The 24,889-nt window shown below is 27.6% G+C and overlaps 1 protein-coding gene across 4 annotated transcripts in view; it reads right to left on the bottom strand.

The window, feature by feature from the left end:
* Positions 1-2,455: 2,455 nt before the first annotated feature.
* Positions 2,456-24,889, bottom strand: part of LOC123267478 (protein groucho-like) — a 39,732-nt gene continuing 17,298 nt past the window's right edge. For all 4 annotated transcript variants that reach the window (XM_044732124.1, XM_044732126.1, XM_044732125.1 and 1 more), the window contains 6 exons: positions 13,953-14,006; positions 13,670-13,873; positions 13,225-13,455; positions 13,088-13,155; positions 4,458-5,448; positions 2,456-2,578 (listed from right to left, as the gene is read on the bottom strand). In XM_044732124.1, the coding sequence (XP_044588059.1) occupies positions 2,471-2,578; positions 4,458-5,448; positions 13,088-13,155; positions 13,225-13,455; positions 13,670-13,873; positions 13,953-14,006 (1,656 nt within the window). In that variant the 3' untranslated portion in view covers positions 2,456-2,470. The remainder of the gene's footprint in view (positions 2,579-4,457; positions 5,449-13,087; positions 13,156-13,224; positions 13,456-13,669; positions 13,874-13,952; positions 14,007-24,889) is intronic.

Here is a 24,889-nt window from a genome sequence, read left to right as displayed (position 1 = left end):
TGTCATTTTTAATTTAAATTAATTAAAATATTAAAAGTGATATTTAAATAGATTAATCTGTATGTATAAATGACTTGTAAATTTCCATTTATTTATAGTTATTAAAATATTCATAAATAAATTTATAAATATTGAAATTTTATTATGTATATTTTAGATTTTTTAATAAAAGTAATTTTAGTATTTTAAAAAAACATAAAAAATCAAATTTTAATTGATATATTTACAATAATTCAATTTTTTGGTTTGAGAAAATAATTAAAAAATGTAAATAACATTTATATAAATTATAAATCATAAGAAAATTATTTAATTTTTCTTTAATGATTTTTTACTTTTTAAAATATTGTACAATTTAAATAAAATGTAATTATTTGTCGTAAAAAAATAAATTCGCAAATAATAATTGTTTTTTTAATTAAAAAAAAAAATAAACCTATACTATTAAAAAAATTTTAAATTTTTTTTCCATCGTATTTATATCGCGTGACTAATGCAAAAAGGGCGCATAATTTTTTTTTTTTATCACCAATCGACTAGTTGACATATTCTTCGTCGAAAAATCAAGCATTGATTTCCTAAAGCTAAAAGAGCGTATTTCTAATTATGCGCCCTTTTAGCTTGAGGAATTTGAAAATTTTATGACCTAAAGCTAAAAGAACTTATGGATTTTTTTTCTAAATAATTCATTAAAATGCTCATTTTTAGCCTAAAAATAAAAAAAAACGGTAGATTCACACGAAAGAGGCGTATTCTAACTCAACATACATTCTTTTAAAATTACAATTAAAAATATTTTTAAAAAATTGCAAAATATGCGTGATTGTATTAATTTATTTTTTATTTGAAAATTATTTTAATCCTATTAGTTTTCGATTAATTTAACTATCCATTGCTTGTATAAAAATAGTTAAAAATTATTATTTTTTCAATATTGTTTAAGTACTTAAAAACAGCCGATCCCCTCTTTTTCTCGCGTCGCACTCACTGCAAGAAACGTTACTATCCTCGGTGCATTCATGATTATAAAGCTATTGAAATTTTATGTTTTTCTTTTGAACAAATGAGAATTTTGAAAAAAACACCCTGCTATAAGAAATAGATAATTTAAAAATCTATCACGTAGCAGAGCGTTTTTTTCAAAATTCCTCTTTATCTAGAAGAGAAATATAAAGCTGCAATCGTACGCGAAAAGAACAAGATGACACTGGATATCATCTCAGATTATACTGAGTAAAAAAAAATTTCAGATAGTAGTTAGTATAATCCAGATTACAATGAGTATAATCCAGATATCACGCAGTATAATCTGGATTTTTCTAGCTACTATCTGAAATTTTTTTTCACCATAGATAATACTGAGTATAATCTAGGATGATACCCAGTGTCATCTTGTTCTTTCCGTGTAGGAACCGGCTGTTAAGAAATTTTTTTTTTTATTCATAAAACTTTTTTATTTTATGTCTTGTGAAGCTATTTATCAAAATTTTTTATAAAAACTTAAATTTTTTTTATGTGCCCTTTTAGCTTTAGGCACTACTTTTCTAAAAGCTAAAAGGGCGCATTTACGCCCTTTTATTTATTTATTTATTATTTAATTTCAATGCCAAGGCAGTATAGCCAGATGGCAAAAGTATACAAAAAGAGTTACAATAAAAGTACACGTATGACTAATGAATATATAAAATTTCAAAAATATTAGATATTAAGAATTGATCGTTTTTCTTTACTTTACTTTGGGATACAATTATGACAAATACAAGAAAAAAAAATAAATTTGAGTATAAAAATTGAGCATTAAAAATTTAAGAGTTAAACTCAGTGGTACAAATTATACAAATTATAGAAGATGATAATCTGAGATGATCTAGAACGATAAATTCATGTAACAGAAATGTGTAAGTGAATATCAAAGGTTTGAAAATTAGGATTCATTGTCTTCTTTAAAATTTTGAAATTAAGATTCATTATCTCGTTCACCTTTTAGCTTTAGTATACTCGAATTTTTTTTTTTACAGATCTTTGTGTTTCGAGTGATTTCAAGAAGAATGACAAAAAAAATTTTTTAATGCGCCCTTTTAGCATTAGTCACGCGATATGTATTAAATTAATTTAAATAAAGTGATCTCAATACGATGATTAATTATTGATCACAGACTTTAGTTGATTTTTTTTTTTTTCTATTTTTATATTATTTATTTTATGATTATATAGATAATTTTTTTATTTTTTACAAAATTTTTAATATTTTAAATTGAATATTTTTTAAATAATAATTTTTTTGAGCAATGAAAAATAAAATTTTTTTTTAAGACAGTAAATAATTAATCGTTGTAATCGGGTATTTAAATTTCATAAATATAGTAGTATTAATTAATCTAAATATATAATTTATTTACAAGCCTTGATTTAATAATTAATAATTTTCATTATCAAATAATTATCTAAAAGTATATTACACATTTAAACGTTAATAAATAACTTGGTAAACAGTTGCTTTTTTATCCCCAGAGCCGGTGACTATATATTTATCGTCAGTTGAAATATCACAACTCAAAACTGATGATGACTCTTTCGACTAAAATAACAAAAATAAAATTATTAATAAAGTTAAATATTCTAAGGGGTCATTCTAGTTTGTAACTTTCAAAAAAGAAATTTTATATCAATATCTATAATAGTTTATGTGTAAAAAAATAATAAACATTTGCATCTAAAATGATTTCTTAAGCTTCTTTATAAAATTTACACTACTTTCATCTAAAAATTTATTTCTTTCCAATTTTATGTCTAATATTGAAAAATTTCATCGATATTTTACCAAAAATTCCTTTAATTTTTCCAATAATCATCGAAATAACTCTTCCTAAACAAAACTTTATCCTAACCTTAAAAAATTTCTCATTTGCCCGGGGAATCCCAGAACTCAGCGCCACCTATCCTAGATTCTGTCAACTAAATCTTCTATCTCGCCTAAAAAATAATTTTAAAAAATTGCTTTCTTAATTTTTAAAAATTTCTACATGTCAGTTTTTTTTTGCTATAATTTATATGTTAAAAAATTTGTAAAATTATCAAATATCTATTAATAAATTAATCTCATTAATATTTATAATTTTTTTGTAGAAAAATGAAATTTTCCTTTTTTTTCGAGCGCCGGGACCAGAATGATTCCTTAAGTTTTTTCATAAAATTTATACTCTTTTAATCTAAAAATGTATTTCTTTCTAATTTTAGGTCCAATATTTAAAATTCTAATAATATTTTACTAAAAATTCCTCTAATTTTCACAATAATCATCAAAATAACTCTTTTTAAACAAAATTCAATCCTAACCAAAAAAAAATTTCCCATTTCCCCGGGGAATCCCAGAACTCAGCGCTATCTACCTTAAACTTTCCTAACTGAATCTTCTATCTCACCCAAAAAATTAAAAAAAATTGCATTTTTAATTTTTTTTTCTCATTTTTTTGCTATAATTAGTTACAAAAATTATCAAATATCTACCAAATAAATATCTATAATAATTTCTGTGTAAAAAAATAATTAATGTTTTTTTTTTTGTAGCACCGGTACCAAAATGATTCTATAAGACTTCATAAAATTTTTAAAATTTGCACTATTTTAATCTAAAAATTTATTTCTTCCCAATTTTCTGTTTAATATTTAAAATTTCATTAATATTTTACCAAAAATTCCTCTAATTTTTCCAACAATCACCAAAATAACTCTTCCTAAACAAAATTCAATCTTGACATCAAAAAATTTCCCATTTTCCCGGGGAATCCCCGAACTTAGCGCCATCTACCTTAAACTTTTTAAACTAAATCTTTTATCTCACTCAAAAAATAAAAAAAAATTGCATTGCTAATATTTTTAAAATATCTACATGCCAATTTTTGTTTCTCACTTTTTTTTTGCGATAATTTGTGACAAAAATTCTTAAAATTATTAAATATCTGGTAAATTAATCTTATTAATATCTATAATAGTTTATGTGTAAAAAAAATAATGAATATTTACATCCAAAATGATTTCTTAAGCTTCTACATAAAATAAGCACTATTTTAATCTAAAAATTTATTTCTTTCCAATTTTATGTCCAATATTTAAAATATTATTATTTTACAAAAAATTTCTCTAATTTTCCCAATAATCATCAAAATAACTCTTCCTAAACAAAACTCAATCCTAACCTCAAAAAATTTCCCAGTTTTCCGGGGAATCCCCGAACTTAGCGCCATCTACCTTAAACTTTTTAAACTAAATCTTTTATCTCGCCCAAAAAATAATTAAAAAAATTGCATTTTAAATTTTTTTAAATTTCTACAAAAAATTGTTACAAAAATTCTTAAAATTATATATATATAGAAGTTTATGTGCAAAAAAATAATGAATATTTTTTTTTTCTAGCGCCAGAACCAGAATGACCCTTCAAAAATATTAAAAAAAATTACCTGAAAAATAGAAGCACCATAAGGAGTCCTCCAGGCGTTTAACAAGTTATCTTTACCCGTGGAGACAAACCACTTGCCGCAGTTGGCAAATTTTAAACTAAGCACACAAGATTCATGTAAGTGTAATTGATATTTATCAGTCTTATCAGCATGAATAACCTGGACATTAGAATTTTCCATCCCCACAGCAATCCAATCACCAGTAGGACAATACCCCAATGAGAAAATTTGAGAAGTAAAATCATGCTGCTGCAACTGGCGTCCTTGCCTTAGATCCCAGGATCTAACAGTATTATCTAACCCTCCTGTCCACAATTTGGATCCATCTGAAGAAACATCAATGCAAGAGGCACCATCAGTGTGTCCTTGAAATTGTCTTACTAGAGATTGATTCTGGAGATCCCAGACTGCAATATTGCCGTCGCTGCAGCAGCTGAAGCAGACTTTTGAATCTGGAGATATTGCAAGAGCGTAACAAGCCGGAGCTGTTGAGGTCAACTCAGCTTTGATACGAGGTGTAGGACTTGCTAGGTCCCAGATACTCAATTGGCTAGCTTCACCACCAACGATTAGTGTCCTGTTGTCTGGCAGTAATTTAACAGAGCGAATGTAATTGTCTCGCTGTAAACAATCCAGTTGTGACACAGGTTTTGTAGATAGCGCTGGTGCTGCTGGTGGTGGTGTTGAAGCTGGTATAGATGGTGTTTCTGGGTCAGCTCCTGTTGATGCTGCTGATGGTGTTAAAGAAGAAGAACTGCTACTAGAAGATAACGGTGATGGGCAATCCATATCCCAAACTTTTACGCATCCTTTACCTCCAGTGTAAACGTATTTTGTGGGGTTGGATATCGTTACAGCGCATACTACTTCTCCGTGGATTAATGTGGCTATTTGTCGAACATGTCGGGGGATTCCGGGGCCTACTAGTGCGTCGGTTGGAAATGGGACTGGTTGCAAATTTCCTTCACCGCTCATATGGAATGAATATGCCCTGAAAAATAAAATTGTAATTATGTATATAAGCGGGACTTACAAAGATATTCTGGGATTAAAAATTGAAAAAATAATTTAAGGGTAAAGGATATGAATATTGAACAATTAAAAAATCTGGTAATTTTGTAAACTATAAATGAATAAAATTTTGCTTTATTAATTAATGACTTTTGTTAAATTGCACTGTACTTTATCAAATATTGACAATTTTAAAGATATAAGCTTATCCTGATGTTACACTCTTCAAGAGCTTTCATTTGAATACCCACTTGCATTTTTGATATATTTTTCATATATACATATTATAATGGGCTTTTTACCGGCACTGGCATCGACAGGGCCGGAGAGCACCACCTAAATTGGCTTACCTGGGTTTTGATACTGGTTGGGCGCCAGGAACTCAACGTTCCACGGTTCGTTGTCGATCGTCGTCGGGCGGCGGGTCGATGACGAAGAGATTTAAAGTTCGAATGAACAGCGAAACGTAAAATTATTAAATCTAAGTGAGCTCGGAAAGAGAGAAACAAAAAAAAATAATCGCCGAAGGTTCAGTCAAGATTTTATTTAATAGCAATCGCCAAGAATACTAATGACTCTCCAAATTTATTATAACAGCAATTAACTCTTCGCCGAATTAACGAACAATAATAACTAAAGAAACAAAAATAACATTGATACGTCGGTGGCTCGCAAATAATACTTCAAATGACTTATAATTAATAGTACGATGATATAAGCAATTAATTGATCTTCAAATTAATTAATAATAACCAAAAAATTAAATTCGGTCCGTCAATGGCTCGCAAAATTCCCAATTCATTTATAATTAATAATACAATATAGTAAACAATTAGTTTTTCTCAAATTAATTAATAATTAAATAAAATCTTTAAGTCGGTCCGTCAATGGTTCGCAAAATTCCCAAATTAATTTATAATTAATAATACAATGTAATAAACAATTAATTTTTCTAAAATTAATTAATAATTAAATTCAGTCCGTCAACGGCTCGCACAAATTCCAAATTAATTTAAAATTAATCATACGATGAAATAAACAATTAATTTATATCAAATTAATTAATAATAACTAGAATTAAAAGTCGGTCCGTCAATGGCTCGCAAATTCCCAAATTAATTTGCAATAGCAAATTAGACACAATGTAGCTTTAATTCGGCGATGATTCGCAAAATAATAATTCAAATAATTCAAAAATTTCGCGGGCTCGCGGCGGATAACTAATTACGGTCGGTAAATCGACTACCCTGATAGCCACCTTACCTATAACTTACTGTCAATCTACGTCCGCAATTTGAAGCAAACTTGACGGAAAGAGTTGGCAAAGCGAGCGATTACCTATTAGGGGGCGTCCATAAATTACGTGAGGCATTTTTGAAAATTTTTTGACCCCCCCCCTCCCCCCTTGATGAGATTTCGTAAGATTTTCCCCAACTCCCTCCCCCCTCCCCTAATCTCACGCGAGATTCTTCAAAATTTATGTTTTGGCTGTAAACGTGTTGGATTATTGAGAAAAAAAAGCGCCATTCGGCTACACCCGACATGGATAGGTAGATTTCTTGTTTGAATATTGAAAAAAACATGTTATTAAAAGGCCGTAATGTCCTAAAATTTATTTTCTATTATATTTTTGCAAATAACGACATGAGATTGACTATAACAAATAGATATTTAAAGACATCTACCTAAAAAATAGGATTTTTTACAGATAAAAGTCATTTGATGATAAAAGCTAAAATTTAATTTATTCTTGATTTTTTTTGAATTTTCTTAACTACGAAATAAATTGAAAAAAGTATTAAAAGTCGACGAACAATAGCTTAAATTGAAGATAATTAAACATATTATGACAAAATTTTATTAAAATTACGACATGAGACCGGCTACCACCGATAGATTTCTAAATAAATCTACCTAAAAAATTAGTGAATCCTATCGATCAATAATCAAATCCACAGATTCGGTAGAATCTGGCGCCAAGTTTCGTTCAAATCCGTTGTAAACGGAGCGCCAGACTACCGACTGTGTTTACTGTAAGCAGAACGGTTTTTTGAGGCTGCGAAATTTTATTTAATTCTACGGTACTTTTTTTATCCAATTTGTTTATCATAACAGTAATTCATAATTTACTTCACCGTATTAATTAATTATATTCACTTATAACAATTTATTTACTTGAAATTATTAAATTTTATCAGCACATACTATAGCTCGCTCACAAATTTCGATCCTGACTTTTTTTTTATGGAGAAAGGTCAGCGCCACAGACTAGATAAAATAAAAATGTGTAGTAATCCTCCTATAGATAAGCAACTACAGTTAAAAAAAGTAATTCACAGCTTACATTTACGGCCGCCAGAGTGCACTGGAATTACATCTACATAAACTGTAGCTTCAAGGGGATAGTTTGCAGTAAAAAATGCAGTCAACACGAGATTTAAGTTGGTACCGATTGTAAATTTTCATTATAATTACAAAAAATACTAAAATCCGAACAAAAACAGTTTCACTGTAAAAAAGTCGCGCCAAGTCCACGTTCATAAGACTATTAGGAAAAAAAAATTTTTTTTTTTCTTTAAAAAAAGATACAAAATAAAAAAATTAAAAAATCCAAGTAACCGATATGATTGTTTTTGATTTTCGGAAATTAAAAAAAATTTTATTGTAAATTTAAAAATTAAAAAAAAAATTTTAGAACGTACTTGGTGTGCGTCATTGTCTATTTCAATTTTTTTAAAGTCCTAGTAAATAGATTTTACGAATTTCATTAAAAGTAAAATATTTTGCAACCACGCACGCTAAATACGTTCTAAAATTTTTTTTTTAATTTTTAAATTTACAATAAAATTTTTTTTAATTTCCGAAAATCAAAAACAATCATATCGGTTACTTGGATTTTTTTATTTTTTTATTTTGTATCTTTTTTTAAAGAAAAAAAAATTTTTTTTTTCCTAATAGTCTTATGAACGTGGACTTGGCGCGACTTTTTTACAGTGAAACTGTTTTTGTTCGGATTAAACAATCGAGCGCTACTTTGCTGCTCTGCAGGGTTCAGACGAATACGACAAACACTATTGTGTCAAATTTGGCCATATTTTATTATAGAAATACTATTTCAGGCAATTTTACACTGTTTTCTGCTAGAGAAAAAATTACGTGATATTTGTTAAGATCCCCCCTCCCCCCTAAGTGAGATTTGGTAAGATTTAGCTTGATCCACTCCCCCCCCCCCTAGAACACCTCACGTAATTAATGGACACCCCCTTAGTTATCTATAACTTACTCTGCAAATAGACGTCAAATCTTGCTGTACAAGTATTTCCGTCAAATTGTAGTAAAGTTGAAAGGAAATTTAACTACAAGTTTGATTGTTAACTTGTATTCAAGTTGCGGCCGTAGATTTCCGTCAATTTGCTTACAACTGTTGTTGAGGGAAGAAAAGTTAACTGCTGAAAGTCAACACTTATTGAGAAAGCGCTGGCTATCAGGGTAAGCTCGCTGGGTAGTTGAAGCTCGAGATAAGTTTAGGCTCGCGCTCGGAGATGGCGCGTCGGTCGGGCTAGCTGTATTGCACAGTTCCAAATTTTTCGGGCGTTAAGACCGATTTATAGTTGATTTTCAAACGTGTTTCTCTCATGAATGTGATAAAATTTCGAAAAAAAACGCTTCGCTCATCGATAGATAATTAAATTATCTATCGAAGAGCGAAGCGCTTTTTTGGAAAATTTTCATTTATTTATTCATAAAATGCGTTTTAAGATTCCATTTTTTGTACAAGTATAACAGAGATACTTTCGTTTGTCCAATAGAGGGCGAGAGAGAGAAAAAATGTAAACCCTTCTTAAGTTCAATAACAACAACAAACAATCAAATTTTAACTGTCGGCATATCTCAAGGTCCCAACTAATAAGACAATTAACAAAAGTAATCGTAATATCAAACAAGTTGATTGAATGACAGCGTCTCAAACAAAAGAAAATAAATAATAATAATCGAACACTCGATGTTGAATTCACGTTTGATGTAACGAACACACACACAAATACACACACCCGATGGTACCGTGCCTCTGAGTGTCGTCACACACGTCTCGATAATCCCGCCAGGAATTTACTAATCACTTGAGTAAACGTAACACAAAATAAAATAAAATAATAATACTGAAATAACTCTCAAATAATCACTGCACGTGATTCCAAAATCGTGGTGAGGACACCCTGGGGCTAAAAAATTGCGATCAGACTCACCCTGCGGCAAGGGCAGACTTCTCGGGTTGAAACTCGGCCATATAGCTGATTCGCTACAAATTTGGCGGGATAGCAGGCGGAATAGCGTCGATGTCTCGGCGATAGCGTCACCCACGTGCACGTGATAATATAATACTTGTCACTCGGCAATATTCCACAAAAGTAAATGATCGTCGATATATCTCCAAGACAAAAAAAAAAAATTAGCGAATGGTAAAACTTAACCCAATAACGGATTGTAATTGCGTTGCAAAATTATTTAATGCGCGTATCGGAATTTGGTGAACCAACAGGTACGACGTCCAGATCAGAATTAATTAATTATGGCTGCCTCCTCGGCAACATGTGTTCTCTACAGTCGACGCTCTCTGTATTGGACCTCTCTGTATTTGACCGATCTCTGTATTTGAACACATTCTTCCTCTGTATTTGACGATTTTACACAGCTCTTATGGACAAGGACGAGTCAAATACAGAGAATGGTCCTGTACGGGCGAGTCAAATACAGAGAGCGTTGACTGTATCTAGTTTTCCGTTAGTTCCAAAAAGCTCGCATCCAATCAGCTCACGGTTTCTTCTAGCCGGCCGTTGTACAGTCAACGCTCTCTGTATTTGACTCGCCCGTACAGGACCATTCTCTGTATTTGACTCGTCCTTGTCCATAAGAGCTGTGTAAAATCGTCAAATACAGAGGAAGAATGTGGTCAAATACACCCTGATTAAGAAATCTAATTTGAAATGATTGAAAATGATTTGGAATGATTTAAATGTGTCGGATTTGAATACTATATAGATATACAATTAACATGAAGGTAATCATTTCAAATCATCTTTCTGAATCAGGGTGCAGAGAGCGGTCAAATACAGAGAGCGTCGACTGTATTGCTGGATGCATCCAGTACCCCGTTGACGATCGATGATTGGTCGATATGCCGATCGGTTCGGATTTCAGCATCCAGATGGAGTCTCGCTCGACTGAAGTTGCTCAAACGCCGTCGTCATTCGTCGGTTTTTAAATTTGGCTTCGTTCTCGCCGTGGTCCTCCTCCAGATGTCACGCTGGTCGTTGATGGCTCCGTGCAAATTCGCGGGTCCGTCTGATCGCTTAAACTTAATTTCGCTCTCACTCTCACATACTCTCTACAATAGTCACACTCATTCTTCATACTTTTCAAATTCGGTGCGTTTCTCCTACTTGCCTTACCTCGAGCTTTGCACTCTGATCAGGAGGCCGCTTGGGGCGACACAGGAGCGTCGAATCTCCGCATTCCGTCACCTGAGCCAAAATAATCATAATAATAATAGAAAATAAAATAAAACAGATAACCAAACTAGTCTTTTGACATGGGAAATTTTTCCCATGTCACAATATATATAGTATATATAAATATATAAAATATATGAAAAATTGATGTGGGTACTCAAATGAAAGGTCTTGATGAGTGTAACATCAAGATGAGCTTATATCTTCAAGAATGTCAATAGTTCACAAAATACAAGGTCATTTCTTAATTATTGACATTTTTTAAGAAATAAGCTCATCCCGATGTTATACTCATCAAAAGCTTTCATTTGAGTACCCATATACATTTTTAAATATTTTTCATATATACATATATATAATATATATAAATATATAAAATATAGGAAAAATTGATGTGGGTACTCAAATGAAAGGTCTTGATGAGTGTAACATCAAGATGAGCTTATATCTTCAAGAATGTCAATAGTTCACAAAATACAAGGTCATTTCTTAATTATTGACATTTTTTAAGAAATAAGCTCATCCCGATGTTATATTCATCAAAAGCTTTCATTTGAGTATCCACATACATTTTTATATATTTTTCATATATACATATATATAATATATATATAAATATATAAAATATAGGAAAAATTGATGTGGGTACTCAAATGAAAGGTCTTGATGAGTGTAACATCAAGATGAGCTTATATCTTCAAAAATGTCAATAGTTCACAAAATACAAGGTCATTTCTTAATTATTGACATTTTTAAAGATATAAGCTCATTCTGATGTTACACTCATCAAGAGCTTTCAAATGAGTACCCACATGCATTTTTATATATTTTTCATATATACATATATATAATATATATAAATATATAAAATATATGAAAAATTGATGTGGGTACTCAAATGAAAGATCTCGATGAGTGTAACATCGGAATGAGCTTATATCTTTAAAAATGTCAATTGTTTATAAGATACAAGGTCATTTCTTAATTATGTATCTAGAGATATTTTCGAATGCAGCCTAAATACTTATCATCATAAATTAACTATCCTGAAGAGAAATTTTTCTTATTCTCTTAATAATATAAATTCAGTAAGTAATTATCGATTTTTAATTATACTTTAAATAAAAATTTAAGTATCTATATAAATATATCCAGTAAAGAAAGTTTGGGTATAAATGTCAGAAATTTGGGAAAATTAGTCAAAAAACCTCGCTGTGTTTGCTACATTTAAGATCAATTTATATAAAATTTAATACTTCATAATCAATAAATAAGTATTTGTCAAAACAATTTAATATCCAAGATTAATTATCAATTATTTTTGTTAGAAACAGCATGTTAATAATTGAAATAATTCTCTGGTGAACAATCGGTGTTGTAAATTATCCAACGTACCTAATATTAGTATGGCTTGAAAGATTGATTTAAATATGAGTACTGAAGATAATATTGTATCAGAATACAAAACAACAAACAACAATACTTCAATTATTAACATGTCAGTGAATAGATTAGCTAATGTCCAAACTGTTATAGATTTTAAATAAAAATTATTTACAAGTCTAGTAAGCATAATCCTACTGGTCAGTATTTGGAACATACAAGGTCAATATTTAGTAAGTAATGTTTAATATTTGGATCAATCGGCTGTAACGTTAATTATTACAATTAAATGTTTATTATTATGTATTTTATAAACCAAAGTATTATAGTTTGTAAGTTAAAACTATAAAAAAAGGAAAACACTCGTTTCGGCTGATAAACTCTTCCAATAAATTTACAAATAATTTATTTATGTTCATTTTATCTAAACTGTTCAATATTTAGAGCCTTTACCTTTTAATTATAATTTTAATATTAGCAAAAAATTTATAATCCTTTAGAATCAGTGAAAAATATTTTAAAAAATAAATTTGAAGAATTTATTTAAAATTGAATTTTTTAGTAAAATTTTCTATAGAACTGGATTTAATTAATAATTACATTTAGTTCTTTAAATTAAATATGTAAAATATTTCTTTTTAAGATATCAATAAAAAATTCAATGAAATTTTTTATGAAAAAATACTACTGGTCAACATAAAAAAAAAAAAAAAAATAAATACTTACGGTTTCCCACCTGGTATATTATTAAAACCATTTGAAGATGGAACACGTACATGATTATCATATCCAAGCTTAAAAATAAATTATTATTATTATTATTTATTGTATATTAAATAGTATATTATACAATGAATACTTACTAATGACGAGGTTCTAGAATATGATAAGTTAGAATATGCGGAAGGTGATTGTGGTGGTTCACTGCCTCGGGAGTGCAAGCCCTGGTATCCCTGCGGTGAGGTTTGCTGCGAGGAGGCCGGATGGTAAACGCCTCGCGACGTTAAAGGTCCAAGGATTGCTCCCATAGTTGGGGTACAACTGCTCGGGGAGCTCTTGCTCGGCAAACCCACTGGCGTCCCCGGTTTGTCTGTCTGTATCCCAATTAATTAATAAATTCCATGTAAATTTTTATTATTATTATTATTATTATTTCTTTTTATTTAATATTTATTTCTAAAGATTGTTTTTTTTTTAATACTATTTTAATTTTAAGTTTATTGGCTAGCCAATAAACTTAAAATTGAAAAAATATTATTAATATTATTATTTATTGATTTAATTGCCTTGCTGGTAGCAAGATCTTACTTCTTTACTTTTCAGTGAGGGTGTACTCCGTGCTGATGAACTTTCACTGCGAGACGAAGGTCGATCTTTAATTGATCCTCCGCCACTATTGTTGTTGTTTATTGAGGACAAAATACCGTGGTTGGTTGTTAAATTTATTTTTTCTAATGTTCCATTTTCCCGGTGATCTATATGATCACCGTTAGTGTGTTGCGATGATCCATCCTAAAAAAAAAAAAAAATTGTTTTAATTTATTTTTAATTAGTGAAATATAAAAAAAAATTTTTTTTTTTAAATTATCACCTCATTAGCAACATCGACGACAAGATCTTGATCACTTTTTTCACCGTCACTATCCTGAAAATTAATTTATAAATTAATTTATTAGGCTCCGCCTCGGCCGACAATCACATGTGATCTGAGACATTTCTTACTTTACTTCCCTAGGTGTGTAATATACTAATATATATATATATATATATATATATATATATATATATATATATATATATATATATATATATATACATATATAAAATATATGAAAAATTGATGTGGGTACTCAAATTAAAGGTTTCGATGAGTCTAACGTCAGAATGAGCTTATATCTTTGAAAATGTCAATAGTTCACAAAATACAAGGTAATTTCTTTATTATGTATCTAAAGATAGAGTATTTTCAAAAGCAGCCTAATTATTATAATTAATTGACAATCCTGGAGACAAAATTTTTTTTATTCTCTTAATAATATAGTTTATAATTTTCTTTGTTTATTCTTGAGGATATTCACCCAGCTATACAATGATAACTAGGGACACTTGATAAAACATATTAAAGATTATTTTGATAATTGCATTAAAAAATTATTATAAAAAAAAAGGTGATATTAAAGAAAAAATTGACCGACTAAATAAGCGAAAATTTAGTATTTTTGATTGTCGATTCTCAGCAAAAGTTATTTTATTGAGCAATCAGCAGCAGAGTTTTTATTTAACTTGTTTCACTTTGTTATTTGATAGCAACGCAACAACCCTTGAGCTCTGTTCAGTACCCCTTTCTTTAGCTTTCTCAATTTTACTTTTATAATAAATATTAATCTGTTATGAATGACGTTAATTAGTAGATTTTCTTATAAATCTATTGTATTTGTCCTCATAACGGAACTTTTCAAAAATTTTGCTATTTCCTGACTCAGCTTGTCGAGATAGTTCAAAAAAATACTATTGGTTCTAAAGTTTATACATGTATGTATTTATATACACTCGATATAACCGGTCTTTTCGCTACTATAACTCACACAATTCTTATCGGATCTCCATAAAACGTAGTATACTTATTTTTTGGACGATTTCCAAGGTTAAGTTCGAAGATCAGCTAAATCGAAAGGTTAGTTTAGAAATTACAGCAATTATAAATTTTTAACAATTAAGAAAAATTAAAACTTTTACTGTCTCTCCGCGCAATAACTATTCAATGCGATAACTTACTTAATTTCTGTTAATTTTATCTGAAAGCCCTTTTAATAAGCTTTAATTTACATAGCTATATATTTTTCTAGATCAATAAGTTTAAAAATGACAGCAATTTAAAAGTTTAAAAATTCTATAAAATTGTGAGTTTTAGTGGTTCTTTAAGCAATTACTATTAAATTCGATAACTTATTAAATTCCTGTAAACTCCATTTGAAAGCTTATTAAATAGACTCTTATCAATCTATATATTTAAAAAAAATTAAAAAATTAATATTATTTTCTCAATTTTTACTTAGTTTATATAAAATCACTGTTATAATTTTATTTGAATATTATTTTATATTTTATTTTTTTTATAATTTACCAATAATGTAACTAAAAATTCGGATCTCCATAAAACGTAGTATACTTATTTTTTGGAGGATTTCCAAGGTTAAGTTCGAAGATCAGCTAAATCGAAAGGTCAGTTTAGAAATTACAGCAATTATAAATTTTTAAAAATTAAGAAAAATTAAAACTTTTACTGTCTCTCCGCGCAATAACTATTAAATGCGATAACTTACTAAATTTCTGTTAATTTTATCTGAAAGCTCTTTTAATAAGCTTTAATTTACATAGAAATATATTTTTCTAGATCAATAAGTTTAAAAATGACAGCAATCTAAAAGTTTAAAAATTTTATAAAATTGTGAGTTTTAGTGGTTCTTTAAGCAATTACTATTAAAGTCGATAACTTATTAAATTCCTGTAAACTTCATCTGGAAGCTTATCAAATAGACTCTTATTAATCTATATATTAAAAAAAAAATTATAGATTTTATATCTTCCGGTCCATTTATTTTATTTATATTAAATCTATAAATTTATTTTTTTTATATTAAATAGTAAATTTATTTTATTTTAATAAATCTACATTCATTCCAGCTTCTAAATAACACTTTTTCTTCCACTTATAATTAATACAGGATAATAATATTTTATGAAATAAATTTGTGCAAAGAAGTTAAGTTAAGACATATAAATAAACCGCTATATAGTAATCTACGTGTGGTAGTATTGATTTCATCGGTATTACAGGGTGACGAAAGAGGTAGTAGTGGCAACCAGATACAGATATAGATACATAACAGACTACATAAGACGATGAGCTATAAGCTGTAAGCTCTAAGGGTTGTTTTATAGTTGTATAGTTATAGCTTTAGTGGGGGTAAAAGAAACAAAAAATAATAAAATGAAATATGAGATACAACCAATAAATTGTTTTCTGACATTTGTCTTGCTTTTCACTATTTATTGCTTGGAATTTATTATAAATTTATATGCAGTTATTACTTGACCTGTCTAGCTATTCTACTGTTAAATATGATACAAATGTTAAATCATCTCCGTCTATTGCACTACCCTATCCTATACATAATAGACTACTCAGCAGACCAAGAGACCACTGCACACCGATTATTATCATTATCAACCTCTTTATACATATATATATATATATATATATATATATATATATATATATATATATATATATATATATATATATATATATATATATTTATCTTAACGCTTTCATGGCCAAGGGATCATTGTGTGTATTAAGGCGAGCTCTATTATTCGCCTATACAACCCTTTATATAAACCACTTGACTTTATTATCGAATATCGAATAAAATGGGGAAAATTTTTATGTTATCATTTTTAAATTTATTGTTATTATTTATAATTGTTCTCTTTTTATTTTATTGAAATAATTTTACATAGAAAAAAAAATTAATTTGAATTAAAAGATTATTTTTGAGTTTAATCATTTTGATTAAAATAAAAAAAATTATTTATCTAAAAACTAATTCAAGAAAAAATTTTTAAAATCATTTTTATTTGGTTCAAGAATTTTTCTCTTTATAAAAAAAATTTTATTATATTTAAATGTTGAAATTAAAATAATTTATAAAATATATTGGATTATAATTTGTAATTTTATAATGAATTTCCTTGTAAATTATATAATAGAGATTAAGTCTTAGATAAGATGGAATTATAAGAGACGCAACCAAGCAACCACTTATAACAAGTCCTAGACTAATTGTCGAGACAAAAGGAATTTATATTTAAGGATCTTTGTATCGGGAAAGATGAAATACTCAAGTAGATAAATAATGACTAACAAGAAAAACTAAAAGATTTATCTCTTCAAGTGATCTTATTATTTCATTATTTTTTAAGAAAATTAATTTTAAAATGTAAAAAATTTAATTTTTCTTAAATGTATAGATTCATAAGAGCCTATTTAATAAGCTTCCAAATGGAGTTTACAGGAATTTAATAAGTTATCGACTTTAATATTAATTGCTTCAAGAACCACTAAAACTCACAATTTTATAAAATTTTTAAATTGCTGTCATTTTTAAACTTATTGATCTAGGAAAATATATAGCTATGTAAATTAAAGCTTATTAAAAGGGCTTTCAGATAAAATTAACAGCAATTAATTAAGTTATCGCATTGAATAGTTATTGCGCGGAGAGACAGTAAAAGTTTAAATTTTTCTTAATTTTTAAACATTTATAATTGCTGTAATTTCTAAACTAACCTTTCGAATTAGCTGATCTTCGAAATTAACCTTGGAAATCGTTCTAAAAATAAGTATACTACATTTTATGGAGATCTGAACTTTTATTTACTTTATTGGTAAATTATAAAAAAAAAAAAAAAAAAATATAAAATAATATTCAAATAAAATTATAACAGTGATTTTATATAAAATAAGTAAAAATTGAGAAAATAATATAAAATTTTTAAACTTTTAAATTGCTGTCATTTTTAAACTTATTGATCTAGGAAAATATATAGCTATGTAAATTAAAGCTTATTAAAAGGGCTTTCAGATAAAATTAACAGCAATTAAGTAAGTTATCGCATTGAATAGTTATTGCGCGGAGAGACAGTAAAAGTTTAAATTTTTCTTAATTTTTAAACATTTATAATTGCTGTAATTTCTAAACTAACCTTTCGAATTAGCTGATCTTCGAAATTAACCTTGAAAATCGTTCTAAAAATAAGTATACTACATTTTATGGAGATCTGAACTTTTATTTACTTTATTGGTAAATTATAAAAAAAAAAAAAAAAAAATATAAAATAATATTCAAATAAAATTATAACAGTGATTTTATATAAACTAAGTAAAAATTGAGAAAATAATATAAAATTTTTAAACTTTTAAATTGCTGTCATTTTTAAACTTATTGATCTAGAAAAATATATAGCTATGTAAATTAAAGCTTATTAAAAGGGCTTTCAGATAAAATTAACAGAAATTCAGTAAGTTATCGCATTGAATAGTTATTGCGCGGAGAGACAGTAAAAGTTTTAATTTTTCTTAATTTTTAAAAATTTATAATTGCTGTAATTTCTAAACTGACCTTTCGATTTAGCTGATCTTCGAACTTAACCTTGGAAATCATCCAAAAAATAAGTATACTACGTTTTATGGAGATCCGATAAGAATTGTGTGAGTTATAGTAGCGAAAAGACCGGTTATATCGAGTGTATATAAATACATACATGTATAAACTTTAGAACCAATAGTATTTTTTTGAACTATCTCGACGAGCTGAGTCAGGAAATAGCAAAATTTTTGAAAAGTTCCGTTATGAGGACAAATACAATAGATTTATAAGAAAATCTACTAATTAACGTCATTCATAACAGATTAATATTTATTATAAAAGTAAAATTGAGAAAGCTAAAGAAAGGGGTACTGAACAGAGCTCAAGGGTTGTTGCGTTGCTATCAAATAACAAAGTGAAACAAGTTAAATAAAAACTCTGCTGCTGATTGCTCAATAAAATAACTTTTGCTGAGAATCGACAATCAAAAATACTAAATTTTCGCTTATTTAGTCGGTCAAGTTTTTCTTTAATACATGGAAAAAAGTAAACTGTAATAAATAACAGTCGATTTATAATAAGTAATGATCAACTGCTAAAAATTACCATTTCAAACAGTAAAATCGTGATTTTACTATTCATTTTATAATATTTACCATTTAAACGTTACAATTTACTTTTTATATGGAAGAAAATACTATTTCAAATAGTAGTATTCGCTTTGTAAATGTCTAAAATGTTAAAGTATAATAATTAACAATTCAGACTTTGATATTTATCATTTCGTACCTAAAAAATGATCTTATGATATGTAAAAAGTATAAAATAAAGTTAGTAAATTTCTAATACAAGCAACGTCAATATTTACAAAGTAAAATGGTAAATTTTAAACGCAACGCTAAAAATCAAAATGTAATTATTGACTTGCTTGGACGGGTAAAATGTGTATGTTAAAAGTTATAATTTTTACTGTTTCAAATGTTAAATTCTCCCAGAGTGAGACCCCTTGAGAAAGAGTTCTCTTTCATCTGAGTTCCCCTTTTCTTCATAATATATGGACTATATATTGAAATGGCAATTTTTACTGTTTGAAACTGTAATTTTTTAAGATCAAAGAGTCGTTATTTACTATAGTGACAGCTACTAATCACTTATTTTGGATATTAAATTATAAATTGTGGCTTTTATACTTTCTACATTAAATTCTGTAATATTTATATTTTTGCCACCCCGATGTCCGCTTTACTGTTTGAAACTATAAAAATTAACCGGAATCTGAGTGAATATTACAGTTTACTTTTTTCCGTGTATCACCTTTTTTTTTTTTATAAGAACAAATTTTTAATGCAATTATCAAAATAATCTTTAATATGTATTATCAAGTGTCCCTAGTTATAATTGTATAGCTCGGTGAATATCCTCAAGAATAAACGAAAAAAATAAAAAAAAAAGCATAAACAAGAAAAAAAGGGTTGAATATAATATAATAAAATAAAATGGCAAGAGTATAAAAGCGTCAGAGGATAGTATAGATTTTTATGTCTGCGAAAAATACAAAATGATGGATATAAACCTCACCATCTCTCACCCTGTTCACCCTTAAACGTCTCCTGCTCATCCCTTCTATCCCACTATTTCAGATTTCTCTCCTTTATATTCTTACTAAACTCAATATTTCATCTTTCTCTCGCTCGACAATTTTTCCCTCCCTTTCTCCTACCTTCACTACACTACCCCAACCTTGACATTTTCCTCTTCGCCATCCGGAAGCTCAGAGCGAATGTTTTGTCATCATAGCCACCCTCATCCTCATCCTCTTTCCTTTCCTCTGGCATCCTCCCTCCCCTTAACACCCCTCCTGTTACGTACCGGCTAGGCACAATTCATCCTTTTATATTCCTCTTTTTTTTTTACTTTTACAACCGCCATTTTTAAATCCCCACTCTTCAAGCTCAAGTTTATTTTTTATTTTTCATTTCTTTCACATTTTTTATAATTTTTACTATATATAATACATATATATGAAGAATAAAGAATATGTGTGCATCTTAGAATTTTCAAACTCTCCCTACTCCCATTTGCTAAGATATAAACAAGTATATGTACATAGTACATATGTGTTGTATATATTTTTATCCAATACTTTTACCACTTCTATTTCATTCTATTTCTTCTCCAGCTTACTTTTTCTTTTAGTTCTTTTTTTACATGTTATATTTTCTTCCTTTATCTTGCTTACTTTTTTATTGTTTGCTCAAGTTATTTATATTAAATTTTATTTTATTTTTAATGTAACCTTGTAAAAACATAGGTCATGTTTTTGAGTACAAGTAAGAAATTAAAAAAAAAATTAATTAAGTTTTAGCCATCAATAATTGTCAATAATGTAGCTCTAACATATACTGAGGCTCTATTTAATAAATATTCGAACTTAAAGTCTTTATACCAAATAAGTAAAATAAATTATATACATTAAAAATGCAAAATTTTTCTACAAATTACAAGATTTCTTTTGTTAAAGTGATTCATTTTTGGGAAAAAAAGCGTCCAGTCTTGAAGCTTTCAAGAATAAAATATTTAGATATCTAACTTATGAAGCTAAACTACAAAAATTGTTCCAATTGATTCAGTTAAATCTAAATCTAAAATATATATAATTAAGAGAATAAGAAAAATTTTGTCTTCGGCGTATTTATATAATAAAATGAATTTTTTAAAATTAAATTATGTATAATAATCGAAACCTGAATTTGTGCCTTTTCAATGTTTAATTTTTTTTTCTAAAATAGTTAATTTATTATAAAGTTTTCGAAGTAGTTATAAATAGATTAGAATTTTCGCGATAAACAAAATTTTTTTTGTTTTGTAAATGACAATGTAGTTATGTCAAAAATTAATTTATGTAATAAAGAAACTAAGAAAAATTTGATATTTTTCCAGCGATAGTCATTTATGATTTAAACTAACAACCGTGCAGTAACTATGTGACTTGTAAACTATAAATAAATAAAATTTTGCTTTATTAAATAATAACTTTTGTTAAATTGCACTGTACTTTCTCAACTATTGACGTTTTTAAAGATATAAGCTCATCCCGATGTTACACTCATCAAGAGCTTTCATTTGAGTACTCACATGCATTTTTGATATATTTTTCATATATACATATATATAATATATATAAATATATGAAAAATTGATGTGGGTACTCAAATGAAAGGTCTCGATCAGTGTAATGTTGGGGTGAGCTTATATCTTTAAAAATGTCAATAGTTCACAAGGTACAAGGTCATTTCTTAATTATTGATATTTTTAAAGATATAAACTCATTTCGATGTTACACTTATGGAGACCTTTCATTTAAGTACCCACATCAATTTTTCATATATTTTATATATATGGTATTTATAAAATATATAAATATATAAAATATATGAAAAATTGAAGTGGGTACTCAAATGAAAGGTCTCGATGAGTGTAACATCAGGATGAGCTTATATCTTTAAAAATATCAATAGTTCACAAGATACAAGGTCATTTTTTAATTATATATATAGAAATAGAGCATTTTTGAATCCAACCTAAATACTTATCATAATAAATTGACTATCGGTGAGGATGATATGAAACCTTGAAAAGGCACAAATTCAAGTCAAAACCTTTGCAATAATACTAAATTTCACAAAAAAATCGATTTTATTATATGAGTGATTCTCTGTAAGGATGTTTTTTGCTGTCCCAGGCATTTTTTTATTAGAAAAATTGTTATTTTGTTACTAAAAAAAATTTATTACGAAAGTAAAAAAGCATTTCTATTTGGAGCATTGAAAACTAAAATGGAATAAATTTTGGTTTTTTTGCTATAAATTCGTAAACCACCGAAATGTCAGTCCCCTGGGCTGTCCCAGTCCCAAAATTAAAACTTTAAGATTAAATTTCAAGTTATTCGTCAATAATGTATAATTTGGTCCATAATGTTTATAAACTTAATTAGTTAACTAACAATCTTCTGCAATAAAAAGTACCGAAAGTTAATTTGTTTCATTAAATTCATTAAACCAAAGTTTGTCCCAGGCATTTTAAGATCAGTTCCCTGCCAGAAGTTCAAAGCCAAAAAAAAAATCCAGCGTGTTATTTTACCTTTTGTAAGGTTTATAAGGATCTAACTAGCTGTAAGTTAATAACCATAGGACTGTTAGCGCTTTATCGCCAATTTATTTAGTGTCAAAGCACCGTTTGTTCTGGAAATATGTGCCTGGGCCACTTCAAAACTCAGTCCCCTGGCAGCTATTTTTGTTTATAATTTATTTATAAAATTGGATCCATAAGTCTTAATATTTCTCTTAATAATGTAAACATTCATTGAGAACTTAAAAAGTTGAATGCATTGAAATAGTTTGCTTGATTATTCTTAATTTGATAAAAAAAATCAGCCCCCTGTCATGTTATATGGCAAAAGATACACAAATATCGAAAAAGCAAAAATTAATTCGGCTGTTTATTTATTATAATTAAGCTGATAGTTTTGTAGCCCTTGTTAATTTTTTTTCTAATAAAATCAAAAATAATTTGGTCGGATAATTTTGTACAGATTTAAGACGTCCTTACAGAGAATCACCCATATAACTAAAATGGAAAAAAAATTTTCTTATTATCTTATTAATATAGATAATTTCAAGAGTAAAAAAAATTTTGTGACGAGCATATTATTATTTTTAAAAGAATTTTTCTAGTTTAATTTGGTATCATCAGAAAGGTCTTGATAAGAATTAGTATCTTTTGGTTTTGTATATTTTTTAGAAGTCAATTTTGTTGGTTCTATAAATTTATTCCGTCACATTTGTCCATTAAATCATCAATAATTGTTCCTGTAATAGCACTATTATTTTTAAAATTTATTTAAAAAGTCCCCAAACTATATTTAGGGTCATAAATATAAAAAAAAGGCCATTCGGCATCCGAAATGGAAATAGATTTTTCAAATAAAAAAAATTGATTTTTAATAAAATAATATAATAACAATGATAATGTATAACTTAATTCATGAATAAAAAACAAAATTCAATAATATATTTAAAACTATTTACAACAAATTTTGGAAAAAAAATTATCTTGTGAAGAAAAAGTTTCTCAAATATTTACCAAAGAATTGCACAGATTATAAGATTTGAATTATAAATGTCCAAATTTTAAGTAACTGCTTAGAAACAACAGTTTTCAAGTTAATCAGAATTTTGCAACCGGATAAAATTTTAGTTGAAGAAAACAATGGTTAGAACTAATTTGTGACATATTTACTGACAACCTACCCGAAAACATTACACAAAAGACTGATCAATATCGTAATTATTGAATTTACATCATGATTAAGCTATGATGTAGACAATAATTCTAAAATGGCTGCAACAGTAAAACTGTTTCATTAAACGAACTCTAAAAGGAGTAATATTGAGGCTACTACCACTTCTAAGTAGTGAAAATTGAAGCTTATTAAAAGAGCTTTACGATGCATTTTACCGAATTTCAATATCTTGTCTAGTTCAGTAATTATACCAAGTTGAAGTAGTAAAAACATCAATTTTTACGATTTTCAAAATTTCAAAATCCTGTCATTTCCAAATTACTCGCCCGATTAAGCTCATCTTCGAACTTAACCTTGGTCTTGATCGATAGATAAAGCATGCTGAGTTTGAGAAGAATCGGTCATAAATTGAAAACGCTATCGTGCTGACAAGCCGCGTTATATCGTATAAATATATATATATATATATATATATATATATATATATATATATATATATATATATATATATATATATATATATATATATATATATATAAATATATATATATATAAACTTTTGAACTATATATATTTTCTGACTCAGCTCGACAAACTAAGTCAGAAAATGGCTAAATTTTTTAAAAGTTGCGCCACGAGGACGGCTGCAATAGTTAGATTTTTATAAAATCTACTAAAAATCATTAAGCTAAAATTTTCTTATTTACAATTAGTTAATCTCGGCAGTCACGTAGTGACTGCCGATTGCTAGTATTAAGTGTGAGTTTCCTAAAATATCTTCAACTCTGTTATCAATTAAATAGATTATTATCTCTAATTGCATTTTTTTTTATTTTTATAAAATAATTTATCATTTTTATTCTAAGCTTTTTTTGCCATTCAGTAATATTATCTTTGTATAATAAAAATCTATCCATTTGTTTGTCTCATAAATGTAATAGTTTAATTGTTCTATAATTGAAAAAGTCCGATTAGAGTAACAATTTAATTCTAATTTATTAAAAAAAAAAAATATATAAATAAAATGACACGAATAAAAATCAACGATGAAGAAATAAAATTAAAAAATATATC

The sequence above is a fragment of the Cotesia glomerata genome, linkage group LG6 (assembly GCF_020080835.1).
Source record: "Cotesia glomerata isolate CgM1 linkage group LG6, MPM_Cglom_v2.3, whole genome shotgun sequence".
Lineage (NCBI taxonomy): Eukaryota > Metazoa > Arthropoda > Insecta > Hymenoptera > Braconidae > Cotesia > Cotesia glomerata.
The sequence above is the reverse complement of the archived record's forward strand: the minus strand, read 5'-3'. Positions and strand labels throughout refer to the sequence as shown.